At 46.0% G+C, this 14,625-nt stretch overlaps 1 protein-coding gene across 1 annotated transcript; it reads left to right on the top strand.

Annotated features, from left to right (window-relative positions):
• Positions 1–2,722: 2,722 nt before the first annotated feature.
• npc1l1 (NPC1-like 1) lies at positions 2,723–13,416 on the top strand. Its single transcript, XM_086205499.1, has 21 exons — positions 2,723–2,952; positions 3,582–3,743; positions 4,146–5,057; positions 5,232–5,525; positions 5,617–5,840; positions 5,940–6,040; positions 6,133–6,305; positions 6,516–6,644; positions 7,975–8,157; positions 8,255–8,369; positions 8,481–8,746; positions 8,840–8,929; positions 9,017–9,207; positions 10,451–10,578; positions 10,681–10,810; positions 10,884–10,939; positions 11,026–11,176; positions 11,269–11,500; positions 12,161–12,274; positions 12,358–12,520; positions 12,609–13,416. The coding sequence occupies exons 1-21, from the start codon at positions 2,911–2,913 to the stop codon at positions 12,845–12,847; spliced, it is 4,095 nt and encodes a 1,364-aa protein (XP_086061625.1). The 5' UTR covers positions 2,723–2,910; the 3' UTR covers positions 12,848–13,416.
• The last annotated feature ends 1,209 nt before the right edge of the window (positions 13,417–14,625 follow it).

The following is a 14,625-nucleotide window of genomic DNA, read 5'->3' as shown; positions in this document are numbered from 1 at the left end:
CAACAGCCAGGTGTGATACACCTAACGTACCGTAACTGTGGGAGTACGATGCTCCTCTAATCCAGATGACGATCCACAGTTTTGCTTTTTGAATCCCACAACATCAATAATCTTCCGCGCAGGTGTCAAACTGAGGCGGACATGAAGGTATAAATCAGAAGGAGTCAGCTTTATTCTCCAAAAGATTACATGCAGGAGTTGAAATATCTCTGCTCACAGCTCCAGGTATTAAAACACGTTTGAAATAGATCCAAACCATTTTAACAGTGCGAGTGTGTGACGTGAAGATTTCAAGAAAAAAAAAAAGTAGGAAATGAGGACGCAACTGCGCACAAAGTGGCACTAAAAATCAGACTTGTGAAAGACAGGAACGAGCTGCCATCATCGCCTCAGACCAGCATCTAATTAGGGTTCTAAACGATGATCCTGAACCTCTTCACCCTCACTGATATGAGAGACAATCTGAGCCCAGATCAGCGAGGATCATCCTATCTCCATCCTGCTGAGGGTTTATACCTCCACTGACAGTCAGCAGCTGATAGCAGAGACTCGTGTCCAAGTCCAGCTGGACCAGACCGCTGTAAACGATCGTTGATTGACAGCCATAAAGAGGGGAAAGTGTGTGTTATCTGCATGTGAGATCAGCAAAGTCTTGGAGCATAATTGTGAAGATAAGTATGTTTTAGACACTGAAGGAGAGCGAGATGAATCACGCTGCTGTGGTCGCAGCGGCAGCAGGAAGTCACTCTGGGAATTTGGCTTGAAATTGTTTCGGTCTCATTGTCAGACACAGGAATATTTACAAATGCACACTGATAAAAGTTGTATTGAAAAAGAAGGATACTCGCAGAAGTGTAAAGCGCACTGGTCGGTACATGAATGATGCATGAATGACAAGCAACAGCTCCTGCTGGTTCCTCCAAGAGTGAAGGACAAAAAAACCAAAAAACCCTTTTGTACAGAACAAACGGATCTCGGTGCAGAAAAACCAACCGCACATATCATGTTTCTTGACTCTATAAAAGTCTTTCCGTTTAAATTTTTACTCCGTAAAGCAACAAATCTTTTTAGCGGTCAGCTGAAGTGCGACATAAATAATGAGAAACTCAGATCATCTCCTGAGTAAACGTTCACTTTTCTCCGTGTGGCAACTTTTGTGAATTTATTATCTCATGTTGCGTCCGAGCCCCTGAAAGATTCTTCGCTCTTCAGTCATTTGCTTGTTGATTTGTTGCATTCAGTGGCCAGAGCTGAAAGCTGCAGCAGCAAGAACTACGCAGTTATTCATGGGGATTTGTCTCATATTCAGCCGAGACGATTTGTGAAGCTGCATTAATAACAGTGAACGTGACAGTAAGTCAAATAAATGTGCTGTGTTTCGTATGGTCCATAATTCACCTGGTATATTTAGAACGTTCCCTGATCGCTTTAGCTGCTCCCTGGCTCACGGGGCTTGAATCAGATGCGACTGTGTATTAATGAGCGGTCAACAACCAACATAAAATATTCTGGTCTTGTAATAAGAAGTGTATCGCGTACAAATTGAGACAAATTATTAAAGTTGTCTGCATCTGTGAAAATATCTCTCGCTACAGTTTCACATTTCTGTCCAAGATGTGGAAGCAAACAAATGATATTATTTCTTTCATAAGTGCAGCGTAGAGTTTTGAACTCCTTTATGAATGAGCCGAGTCCCTGGTGTGTGTGTGTGTGTGTGCGCGTGTGTGTGTCAATAGGCACTCATAAAGAATTAGTGCCACCCAGGTACACTGCGATCCCCTCAAGATCATATAAAGACGATAAAGCAGAACAGAAATTTTATAATCTTGTAATAAATCCGAGAACAAATTAATTTATGCACAGAAGCTCCCTTTTCAGGTGAATGTCACCTGTTGAAACTGCAACTTCAGAACTGCACGAGCATGCAGATAAATGACGTGACTGATCCAGATTCCGCTCTTCTCCAGTTTTTGGAGCGCTAGTCACATCACAAAAACTATCAGCGCGTGTGAAAGAACAAAGAGAACCCTATCTGCCCCGTTTCTTCTTGTCTTTTTCACCATCTCTGGTTATCTTCAATTGAAATGCTTGTGCACCTTTGCACTGATCCTGGTGGTGCCCCTGTGGCATGACCGTGGAGCTTTGGCTTGTCACTTTTATCTCAGCCGTGACCTTGACTTGTGATAACAACGCTAATTACAAAAGTTATCTTTGATGGTAGGATGTGATCCAGGAAGTGTTGCTGGTACTGTCTTGGCACCACCGCCTGCTGCCATCAGGGCTTCACTGGGTGTGAAGTAGGACTTCCACACTGAAAGTCTCAGGTAGATCAGGTGGTCAGCAGGTGAGAACCAGCATGCATACAAGTCCTAGCTTCACGTAACCTGCTGCACTATGCATGTGAGTGGCACGTGAATAACCTCAACTCTTACGAGGAATGTGGCTGCGAACAGATCTGATCCAGATCAGCGCGGATCAATAGTTCCATGTTAGCAGGTGACCCGTGCCTGAGTCAGGAGCAGTAAATGAGGAGCTGGGTGTGTCTGTTGTTATGGATTCTCCTGCACTTTCCAACAGCTGCTCTGCGTCTCCTCAGCAACCCTATCAAAATCCCTCCCCTGTTAATTATCAGACAGAGGAATTGATCAACCCCAGCGGTGATTGGCCAGCAGCCGCATCAGACCAGATAAGACAGGTGTGACATCACCGGAGCGATGACGCTGGGCAAGTCCCAATATTTCGGTTCCCAACCCTAAAAAGTTAGAAGACAGAGAAAACGACTCGGACCCAGGAGAGCAGTTCTCGCTAACTTTCTAATGAGTCTTGCAACAGGGCGGCAGTGACCACTGTACTCTCAGTTGTACTGAACCCGCGGACCCCGACTCTTCTGCTGCTCAAAGACCACCAGTCATGGTTCATGTCGCAGCGCTGATCTGTTTTCTGACTTGCCTGGTGAGTTGGTCAGGCTATTTCATGATGGCGTCCTGCTTCTAGTTTTAGTTCTTTACCAGCAATAATGTGTCCGTAAAAATGTAGTCATTTAAAAAGGTGTTATAACTGTCATCTTTGCAAATGTCGAGGGACAAAAAAATTGTAATTAAAAGGATCCAGTGAGACTGAAGTGCTGATACCGAGTTTGATGACAGCTCCGGCTTATTTTGGCCTGGGAGGGTCTGCACGCGTCAGGCATGAGTTAGATTAACTGTATGTACATGAGGTACGTCTAAAATTGTAATCTTCTTTTATTACAGAGGTAGATTGAAGTTGTAATCTCCATATTTCAACTTCAACACCAGTATTTATTGGTCCTGTGAAGTGACATGAAGTAGCTGATACGGCAGGGCGCAGTACATTCCCACAGTGGTGATAACTCCTTTAGACATTCAGTAGATGATTTAATGTCTGGTAAAATTAAGTTACCTATAATTAAGCTTGCTTCCTAGGTGTAAATATCCATCAGAATCTTTTTTTTTTATTTACTTTGTGTACAATATAAAAGATAGATTGTGCCAAGAGGAAACATGAAATTACATGTCTTTAAACATTCTTCTCATTCTGCATTTTTCTCGATAACTCCGCAGGTTTTATCGGAGGCCCAACATAAGCACGGCTACTGTGCTTTCTACGAGGAGTGTGGTCGTAACCCGTCGCTGGGAGACAACCTCATTCCTCCCTTCGTCCCTTGTCTCAATTACAGCCGCGCCCGGGCCCTGAGCGGAGAGCACTACAGGAAGCTCCAACAGGTCCGTGTGAAGACTCGCTTTCTGTCGAGTTGAAGCCGATGGCTGGGCTGAATACCAGCAGCAAAATCAAATCTACAACAGGATAGTTTACTAATTGTGTCAGGGAAGATCCTTTACTAATCCCTGTAGGGGCGTTCAATCATCATCACAGCTGGATAACATTAAAGAGATGAAAGCAGGCAAGCAAACCTTTACATGTATTGAAGACAGGGGGCAATGACATGGAATCGAAAATCTCAGCTCAGTAAAAAGTGTTTTGGTAGTTCAGGTATGCAAAGTGCAGTGAGTTAAAAAAAAAAAAAAACAGCAACCAAATATTTAATATAAGCAGATAAAACATGCGTCGATCATTCAGTGTTCTTGGTCTGTCAGGTTGTAAACTAGCACCTGTCCTTGCCACAGGTGTGTCCTATGTTGGACAACGGCGAGGGCAACACATTCGCCTGCTGCTCCATCAAACAGCTGTCGTCCCTGGAAATGAGTTTGACCCTGTCCAAGGCCGTGCTGGTCCGCTGCCCCTCCTGTGCTGAAAACTTCGCCCACCTTCACTGCATCAACACCTGCAGCCCCCATCAGAGCCAGACGGTAAAAGTTACCAGGGTCATGAACGTCACTTACCTGGGCAAGACCAGAGAGGCTGTGGTGGGTTACCAGGCTTTCCTCTCTACCAACTTTGCGGACGCAGCTTTCTTGTCGTGTAGAAATGTCAGGATACCTGCCACTGGAGGCTTCGCCATTGCTACCATGTGTGGGCGCTATGGCGCCAAGCTGTGCACCCCCCAGCGCTGGTACGACTTCCAGGGCGATTCCAGTAATGGCTTGGCTCCACTGGACATAGACTTCAGGCTGATAAAACCAGGCGACACCGAGGGTCTACCGAAGGGTGTGATCCCCTACAACGGACGAGCCTTAAAGTGTAATGAGATCACCCCCTCTGGAGGTCAAGTCTGCTCCTGCCAGGACTGCCAAGAGTCATGCCCCATGGTTCCGTCCCCCCCGCTGCCCCCCGGACCCTTCAGACTGCTGGGCACGGATGGCTTCCTTGTGATTTCTATTGTCTTATTCTGCCTCCTGATATTTGCCTTCCTGTTCTACCTTCTCGTCTCCTACTTGGTGAATTCTCAGAAGAAAAAGGACGAGGAGAAAGGAAAGAGAAAGGGGAGAGGCAAAGACCTCAACTGTAACAACGTGACTCAGCAGATCATTAATCCGGCAACGGTGACATGTGCTGACAGGAACAGCCGGGCTGCTCAAGCCTTCCTAAGTTCTCTCTTTCAGAAATGGGGGACCCTCATGGCCACATATCCACTAACGGTTAGTTTCACCAAAAAATCTGGATATAGAACCTGCATTTTGTGTAAAGAAAAAAGTATATACGTCAGCATAAACAGATAATAATGTGTGAGAACATTGAAGTTTAAGATGTAGCTGCTGGTTGTCAGAGGAAGAAGGGATGTCTCACTTGTTAATATTCTGTCTGTATTCAAGGTGCTGCTGGTGTCTGCTGGAGTGGTGGCTGCTTTCTCTGCCGGCCTCATGTTCATTGAGCTCACCACTGACCCGGTTGAGCTGTGGTCTGCCCCTAACAGCCGAGCCCGCCAGGAGAAGGACTTCCACGACACGCACTTTGACCCCTTCTTCAGGACGAACCAGCTAATCTTGACAGCGCCGGGCAGAAAAGGCCAAATTTACGAGTCTTTGCTATTTGGTCCACAGAATTTTAGTGGTTTGGTATCTAAAGATCTCATCATTGAGCTGCTGGAGCTCCAGAAACAAATACAGGTGAAGATCCAAAGTTAGGCGTTAAAAGCATTTACAACATTTCTCTGCATCATTTTAATGCATCTTTTTGTTGTTGTTGTTGTTGTTGTAGAATATCGAGTTTTGGTCAGAGGATCTGAACCGCACAGCCAGTCTGAAAGATGTGTGTTTTGCGCCTCTAAATCCATCCAACCCCTCCCTGACTGACTGTGCCGTCAACAGCCTGCCTCAGTACTTCCAGAACAGCTTGGATAACATCAACGCCAAAGTGAACATGACGGAGCTGGGGGTGACCAAAGAGGTGGACTGGAGAGACCACCTCATCTACTGCCTCAAGTAAGGACTCCACACAAAACTGAATGGAAATGGAACATTCTTCAGCAGCTTCTCTGTGATAAAGTAGGTTTCTTTCTTGTCTTCTATTTTCCTCTCCAGCTCGCCTCTGTCCTTCAAAGACATCACCGACTTAGGTATGAGCTGCATGGCCGACTACGGAGCTCCCGTCTTTCCATTCCTCGCCGTGGGAGGCTATGAAAGTGAGTGACGTTTGGCATCATCTTCCGCACTTTACGTATCTGTCGAACGACCAACATCTCATTGTCTTGCTTCTTTTTTCTTTTTTTTTCAGGTGACGACTACACCAATGCGAAGGCTTTCATTCTGACTTTCTCCCTCAACAACTACGCTCGCACCAACCCCAAGTTCAAGGTGGCCATGCAGTGGGAGAAAGAGTTTCTTAGAATTGTCCAAGACTACCAGAAAAACCCAGCCGCCAACTTCACGTTTGCATACATGGCAGAGGTACAGAAACCTATGTGAAAATCTGCCTCACGAGAAAGACAGTTTCCAGCATGTTCCCTGTTCAATACGAGCAGACTGGTTTCAGTCGATGGTTGGGGTTTTACTGGAGCTTTTTGCAACTTTGTGACGCGTCTGTCTGCTCCTATAAAATAATAAAGGAGGGGTCCTCACAAGTAACCACATACTGATCTCTGCACCTCGTGTCCACAGAGGTCCCTGGAGGATGAGATTAATCGGACAACAGCAGAGGACATCCCTATCTTCATGATCAGCTATGCTGTAATCTTTGTTTACATCGCCGTGGCACTGGGGGAGTATTCCTCATGGAAACGCGTACTGGTGAGACTTCTCACACACACTCACACACACCCGCGCACGCGCACGAACATCTAACCCACCATCATGCCATACCTCACGTTACTCCTCTGTTTTGGTTGTTAGCAGCATCATGGCAGTCAGTGAATTCACCACTTTGCTGAAGACTGGCAGGTCTTGACACTTCTTGAGCAGATGAATCTCCAGTGATCCTCTAATTCCCAAAATAAGACCAACAGCTGGCTTTAAGTGGAATGTCTCTACAACTACTGGCTGGACTGCTGTGCCATTAGCGACCCCTTAAATCAAGACACCAATTTATTGGGAGAAACCCCTGTGTCTTATTTTTAGCAGAGCCTACCAAAAAGACCCAGATCAGCTGACAGCTATTTAGCTTAGCACAATGAGCAGTAACAGGTTGGAAGGTTAGCATACATTGTTAAAAATAAATCAGGATCAGGATCTTGGTTTGTCCAGCAGTAAAACCCCTCATCCTGTCTTACAAAGTCGGCTATGATTCGTAGCAGCAGTTGCTCTTCTGGTCCTCGTCAAAAATTTTCTTGGCTAAAGTTGCAGGACCTTTGAGTCGCCTCTTCAAATCTATGTGCCCAGCAGTTTTGTCAGGAAAGTAGAGAATTGCTGTTTCACAGTGAACGTTACTTCAATTCTAGTGACATTAATGCAGGCAGAGACTGATTTGGAGGAAAGTGTATTCGGTGACTTTAGGAGTACGCTAACGCTTCCTCCTGTGCTGAACTAATTAGTGAGCAGCTTCAATCTCAGCTCCCTAGTGCATTCAGTCTCAAAGGCCATGTTCAGACAAATCTGATTTGATCCTCAAATCTGATGAATGTCTAAAAAGGATCTTTTTATTGTCCACACTTTTATTACTTGCAAGAGAGGAGATCAGTTGTTGTGTCCAGATGTCTCTGACCTACCAGCAAAACACGAACTGGAGGTGGTCCACGAGAAACTTGTCGCTAGTAGCAACGTTGGTCGTAATCGGATCTGAATTAAATTTCAGTCCACCCCTCAATGTGGTATACAAATATATATAGATATATATGTATATGTACATAAATATATATGTAATGTATGTAGATATATTTTTTTCTTTTTCCTGGAATGTGATAAGCTTCCACAGAGAAAGTAACGTTGATGAAACAGTACTTATCACATATATGATAAGGAAACTGCAGTAATAAGGCATTGTCAGCTGTACTGGCCTTATCTCAGCCAAGAAGCACCTGAGTTTATTGGCTGTTATACAATAGAGAAGATGTGATACAATAAACCGATATGGGAAAAGAAGTTCACCAAGTTGAGCACGCATCTGGTATCTCTCCCACTGTAGGTGGACTCCAAGTTCCTCGTGGGTCTGGGTGGGATCCTGGTGGTGGCCTGCTCTGTCCTGGCCTCCATGGGCTTCTACTCCTGGATCGGCATCCCCTCCTCGCTGGTCATTCTGCAGGTCGTGCCCTTCCTGGTGCTCGCTGTGGGAGCTGACAACATCTTCATCTTTGTTCTGGAGCACCAGGTGTTTATTTGAATACGCTATTGAAGAACCTGCATCGTAGCTGACTTTGTTTGGACACAGTTATCCGCAATTCTATCTTGCTGTTGCCTCCCTGCAGAGAGATGTTCGGCGTCCTGGAGAGAAGAGTGAGCAGCAGATTGGTCGTGTCCTTGGAAGCGTAGCTCCCAGCATGCTCCTGTGCAGTCTCTCTGAGTCGGTCTGCTTCTTTCTAGGTAAAAACTGTTGTACGTTTCTAAAAGGAACTAAATAAACACCACGTCGCATGAGAAGCATATAGAGGATGTAGTTTCTGTCTCTGAACGGGTCTTGCTTTACTCCCCCAGGGGGCCTGTCCACCATGCCAGCAGTGAAGGCCTTCGCTTTGTACGCTGCTCTGGCTGTGCTCATGGACTTTGTCCTCCAGATGACAGCCTTTGTGGCGCTGCTGTCGCTGGACTCCCGGCGTCAAGACAGTAACCGCAGTGAATTGCTCTGCTGCGTCACAGTCTCAACCAAGCGTCCCGACCAGCCCAACGAGGGCTTCCTGCTGCCCCTCATGAGGAAATATTATGCCCCTGTCCTGCTGCACCGTTACACCAGAGTCATCGTGGTACGGCCTCTAACCCTGCAGCTGGAGCATCGCACAGGTTTTTCTCATTTCAAAGATGTAGTTGTTGTGAACATTCCGCCCTGTGTTCTCCAGATGTTGGTGTTCCTCTTCATGCTCTGTGGTTCCTTGTTCCTCATGTTCAGTGTGACTGTGGGGCTGGATCAGGAGCTGGCGATGCCCAAGGTCAGTTCGCCAACAGCTAAAGTGTTCATGGCTATGACCCCATTCTGCTCCCTATTTGACCTGACACGCTGTGTTCTTTCTCTGCAGGGCTCCTACATGCTGGAGTACTTCAAGTACCTATACAAATATTTTGAAGTTGGAGTCCCTGTTTACTTTGTGACAAAGGGGGGCTTCAATTTTACCACTGTTGCCGGCATGAATGCCGTCTGCTCCAGCGTTGGCTGTGATCAGTTCTCTCTGACCCAGAAGATCCAGTACGCCACCAATTACCCTGATCGGTGAGTCGCTGGGTTATATTTCCTGATTTGATGAATCAAACTCCGCATGCACCAGTTCCTCACCTCAAGATCAGTTCTTCACTCAACTTTCTGGCGTATCCTTAATCCTGCTGATATCATGGTGGCAACCTTTTACTTACTAGCCAATCAGATCGGGTAACGATAACATCAGTTACATGAGCTACAGGCAGATAAGGTCACCTCAGGCTGACTGTAGCAGCAGGAGAAATTATCACTCCGTAAATTCTGTATCTGAACAGAAACAAAGGCTTTTGGCCAAGCTGGCGAATAGGAGTTCTGAACAGGAGTAGTACACAAACACACAGCAATTACAGTACCAGGGTACGACCTGAGGGGAATTCACCAGAACTACGGCTTCGTTTGAGAGTGAAAGACAAAGACGTGAGATAAAATGTTGCTGGATAAGAAATGTAAGACAACACGAACATTCAGGTTTCTTAATGTTCTCAAGAAGCGTTAAATGGTACGAAGTGATGGAACAGCAAGACTGGCTTGGCTTAGCTGAGCTTAGCGTAAATTAGCTTAGCTTGGCTTGTTGTAAAAATACAGAAGCGGCCGGGATAAGTCTTCGTCTTGTCTTTTTCACACATTTATTTTAGGGCTGGAATAAATATAGAGACTAGCCAGGCTAACTTTAATAGTTCTCAGCAAATGCACTATTTACTGCTGTTCAAGCAAGTTTACTATAAATACAGTATCCAGATGTTCTAGGAAACCATGCTCTGAAGAAGCGTTCAGTGATTGCAGCTTGTTCTGATAGTGTAGTTCAAGCTGAACGCTTCGCCTCAGCTCAGGTTAGTTGAGCTCAGCTTGCTGTGAAAACTGTAAACAGATGCAGTTTGTCCTGGAAGTGGTACTAAACGTACCTGTCTTTAAAAGCGCTACATGTCATTTTTTGGACCCTTTTATTGATGACCATATTCAATGCCTGAGCTATGAAGTTGATTTGTTTGCTACAGAAGGCAGATTTTAACGCGGCGGGACGGAGCCAGGCTGGATGTTTTATAGTTCTCAGTATCTGCGTTATTCACTCCATTTTACAGCAACATTTACTAAAAAGACAGTGCACAAATGTTGACCAGTTAGCCCATGAAACACAAGCATTACTTTTTATATTATATCTTCATTCAACCTCAGACAGGGTTGGTTGTCGCCGACTAAGAAGTTTCACAACGTCCTCGTTGCAGCATCGCTGACTTGTGTTCTTGTGTGTAACGTGCAGATCCTACCTGGCTATTCCTGCTAACTCCTGGGTGGATGATTTCATCGACTGGTTGAACCCGGGATCCAGATGTTGCCGTCTTTATACCATCGGGCCAAATGTCGGGAACTTCTGTCCCGCAGATAAATGTGAGAATCACTAAGGAGAAAAACACATTTTCAACTGTGAATGTCTTTTTATTCAGAATGACATTTGCCCTCCTTCACTGACCTCCACTTGTGACTCAATAGCTCCTTTGCTCTGTGGACGGAAGTGTATGGCAACACCCCCCGATGGCGTCCTTAGGCCGAGTGTGGACCAATTCAATCGCTTTCTTCCTGACTTCCTGGGAAATAGACCCGACCTCAAATGTCCCAAAGGGTGTGTAGTGTAATCGTACACACCAAAAAAACCCACCACGACAGCCTTCTCACTGTGTTTTTTTAATTTCCAGTGGTCTAGGCGCCTACGATAAGGCTGTGGTGAAGGATGCAAGCGGACAAATTATAGGTAAGACGTTTGTAAAGTCATCTCACCAGTTTGCTCTGATTCAAAAAGTCCTGTAAGTAAGTGAAGGTGTGTCACTGTGCACCCAGCCTCCCGGTTCATGGCTTACCACACGCCGCTGACCAACTCTCAGGAGTTCACCGCTGCGCTGCTGAAGGCCAGACAATTGGCCCACAACATCACCATGGGAATGAGGAAGATACCAGGCACCTCCTCAGACTTTGAAGTCTTTCCTTACACGTATGTAATCGCACTCCCTTACATGACAAGACCTATGAAAGCTCTGCAGGCTGTAGTTTCTGACTGGGGCTCTGCGTCCGTCCCTCCTCCAGGGTGACCAACGTGTTCTACGAGCAGTACCTGACGATCGTGCCCGAGGGGCTCTTCAACATCTCGTTGTGTCTGCTGCCGACCTTCGTGGTTTGCTGTCTGCTGCTGGGTTTGGACCTGCGCTCCGGTCTGCTCAACCTCATCACCATCATCATGATCGTCGTGGATACCGTCGGCGTCATGACACTCTGGGACATACATTACAACGCCGTGGCGCTGATCAACCTGGTCACGGTAAGAGCAGGATAGCCTTCAGGACAGAAAGCTTGTGCTGCAAACCGGAGATGACATGGAGAGATGGGTGTTCAGAAACATGTTTCACGAGACGCTTCAGTCTGGTGAAGTGCATTATGGGTCGGTGCAGGATGTTTGGAGGTCGATTCACAGCAGGAAATAAATGCCAGGGTGAATCGACCCTTTTTCACCGTTTACTCTGAACCAGGATGAATGCGCATAATGAAACATTTCCCTGTCTGTTATTTCGTACTTTGTTTTCAGTTTTCAGACTTTGAAAAGTACATAATTACAGTCGTGCCTCCTGGCTGTGTGGAGCCTTGCCTACCACTGTTGCACAGACATTTATGCAACCTTTCCAGCTAAAATATGCGCAAATAAAATGTAGTCTAATCCGAAAACACCTTGAAAAAATGAACTGGAAAATAGCAAAAATGAATAAAGTAAGGAAAGGAAAGGATAACAGTGACAGAAATGGGCTTCACAAGTAGGGATGTATCAGAGTACACGTGAGTCAGTTGAGAGAAGAGGAGAAAAATCCTAATTCATGTAAATAAGAGTTTATTTGTGACTATCTACATGTCCATATAAGGTATGAAATAATGCGTAGGAACCCGGTGATAAGTGATCGATCCTGTCTGGTCCATATGGTGTTTGTAGGCGGTGGGCATCTCCGTGGAGTTTGTGTCCCACATGACAAGATCGTTTGCCCTCAGCACCAAGCACACTCGCGTGGAGAGAGCCATGGAGGCGACGGCGAACATGGGCAGCGCGGTGAGTAGAGGAGGACCTGAAGCGGACGTGAGAATCACACAGTAACAGCTGTCTGAGTGGAGCGTTTGCTTTCAACCCTGAAGGTGTTTGCTGGAGTGGCTATGACCAACCTACCAGGAATCCTCGTGCTGGCGTTTGCCAAAGCTCAACTCATCCAGATCTTCTTCTTCCGCCTGAATCTGGTCATCACACTATTGGGGATGGCTCACGGACTCATATTCCTCCCTGTGCTGCTCAGCTACTTCGGTATGTTCTATACTTTCTTTTTTACGTCACTACGTGCAGTTAAGAAGAGGAGATTCTGTGCAGTAAGATTCATGTTTTCCTCTGTCAGGTCCTGGTGTGAATAAAGCCGTGTTGGTGGAGATGCAGTGGGCCAAAGCGAAGGCCAACCAGGAGCTGGAGCTGAGAAACACCATGAGACAGGCCTACGACAACATAAGCTATGAGGACAACGAGGTGAAACAGGAGCCACATTGTGATGCGGCAAAGGCTCCCACACACCCCAGCAAACCCTCGACGATGACGGAAAACAGACAGGGAGAGAAGGAGGTGATCATTGACCGTTTCTGAGCCCCAACAACTAAACCGCTGATGAATAAATACCTCTGTAACAGACTGAACAAGGACGGACAACGAATAGGACAGAGATCCCAAAGGGGTCACTTATATGGCTCTTTATGTAAATCATTAACTTAACGACGTACCTCAATCAGAAGTGGAGCAGCGGGACTGAAGACAACAACATGCAGTTGTGCGATATTTCTGAGCAACGTACGAGTGGACGACTGCAGCGAGGGTCAACGTTCCTGGACCGTCCCGTCCTAAGCACTGCAGCCAGCTAACACTGCTCTTTGAAATAATGACGAGATTATTTTTCAGGGCAGGGAGTGGACGAACACTTGAGTTAGTCATTTTTGTATTTTTGTATTTTGTATGTATGAATATTTACCGTGAGCACCGGTTAAAACAAATCACAGGGACACACTCCAGCATTTCATTTAAGTTTCGTAAATTGCAGGATCTTGCTGTAAAAATGTGCAATCACTGGAAAAAAGAAGTTAAATGTGTTTTTTATGTTGAAAGCATATTTCATTATAGGTTTTTTTTTTCACATAAGTTGTTATAAAAAGTTTTGCAGAATCTTTTAATTATATGTGTTGTAATTTATTAAAGGATTGAGCAAGTTTTCATTTCTGAGCTCTGACCGTTGCCACTCACACGCTGACGGACACCCCAGAATAACACGTCACCGTTGTGGCCACTGGCTTCAGGAGGACGTGATTCCCGCTACCTGGCTGGCGCGTTTCTGTCTTTGCAGAGTCTAAAGGTACAATTTAGTATTTAGGTCAGAGGTCATCATTCTCAGTCCTGAAACATGCACCTTTGGAGCGTAAACCTGCGTTCCTCTGAACTTTAAGGAAGGTAGGAGACGAAACTCGGGACTTTGACACAATAATGAGACCAGGTTTAGCGCCCTCTTGTGGAGGTTATAAGATATAAGTAACTACAGCACAGACAGGAAAATTATACATGCTCTACCGCAGTGTAGGCACACATATTTGTGATTCTGTTGTGAAAGTATTAGTCTATTCATTTTCTACCTCTTATCCTGTTAAGGGTGGTGGGGGTGGAGCCTATCCCAGCAGCCTTCCCCCTGGACAGGTCACCAGTCCATCGCAGGGCCAACACATAGAGACAGACAACCATTGGCTCTCCCAGCCACGCCTACGGTCAATTTAGAGTCTGGATTAACCTGGTCCCCTCTTGATGTCTTTGGACTGTGGGAGGAAGCTGGAGTACCAGAGAGAACCCAGCAGGAACAGGGAGAACATGGAGACTCACCCAGAAAGACCCCGTGCTGCAGCCGGGGCTCCACCCACAACCTTCTTGCTGGGGGGCCACAGGGAGGACCACTGCTCCACCGGGCCGCCCAAAAATGATTAGTAATGTACTGAAATCAAAAAGACTTTCTGAAATGTTCTGAAAGCATGAAACACTCAAAGAGTGTGGGCCACAAATGTGAAGGCGATCAGGTGCTCATGGAGGGTGAGGTAAGGGTGAGCGTGAGGGCTCCAGTGAGTTACTGTTAAGCCTACAGACCTGGTCAAATATGATCTATGAGTTATGGAAATCCCACCAAAAAATCCCAGAAACGTGTATCATAAAGAGAATGTTCAGATACTTGTGGTAAAATGTAATTAAGGGGTGCAAGTAAAACTTAGTCAGGAAAATAAATACTGTAGTACAAAACAGATACCTGAAACTGTACTTCAGAGCAGTAATGACGCACTGCCTCTCCCTCCGTCCTCACTCCCGATCAACTCGGTGACCTTGTAGAGAATAAAAGG

This window comes from Aulostomus chinensis, chromosome 6 (genome assembly GCF_037954235.1).
Source record: "Aulostomus chinensis isolate RoL2024-O1b breed Wild chromosome 6, RoL_Achi_v1.0, whole genome shotgun sequence".
NCBI lineage: Eukaryota > Metazoa > Chordata > Actinopteri > Syngnathiformes > Aulostomidae > Aulostomus > Aulostomus chinensis.
This window is presented reverse-complemented; position numbering and strand designations above follow the sequence as displayed.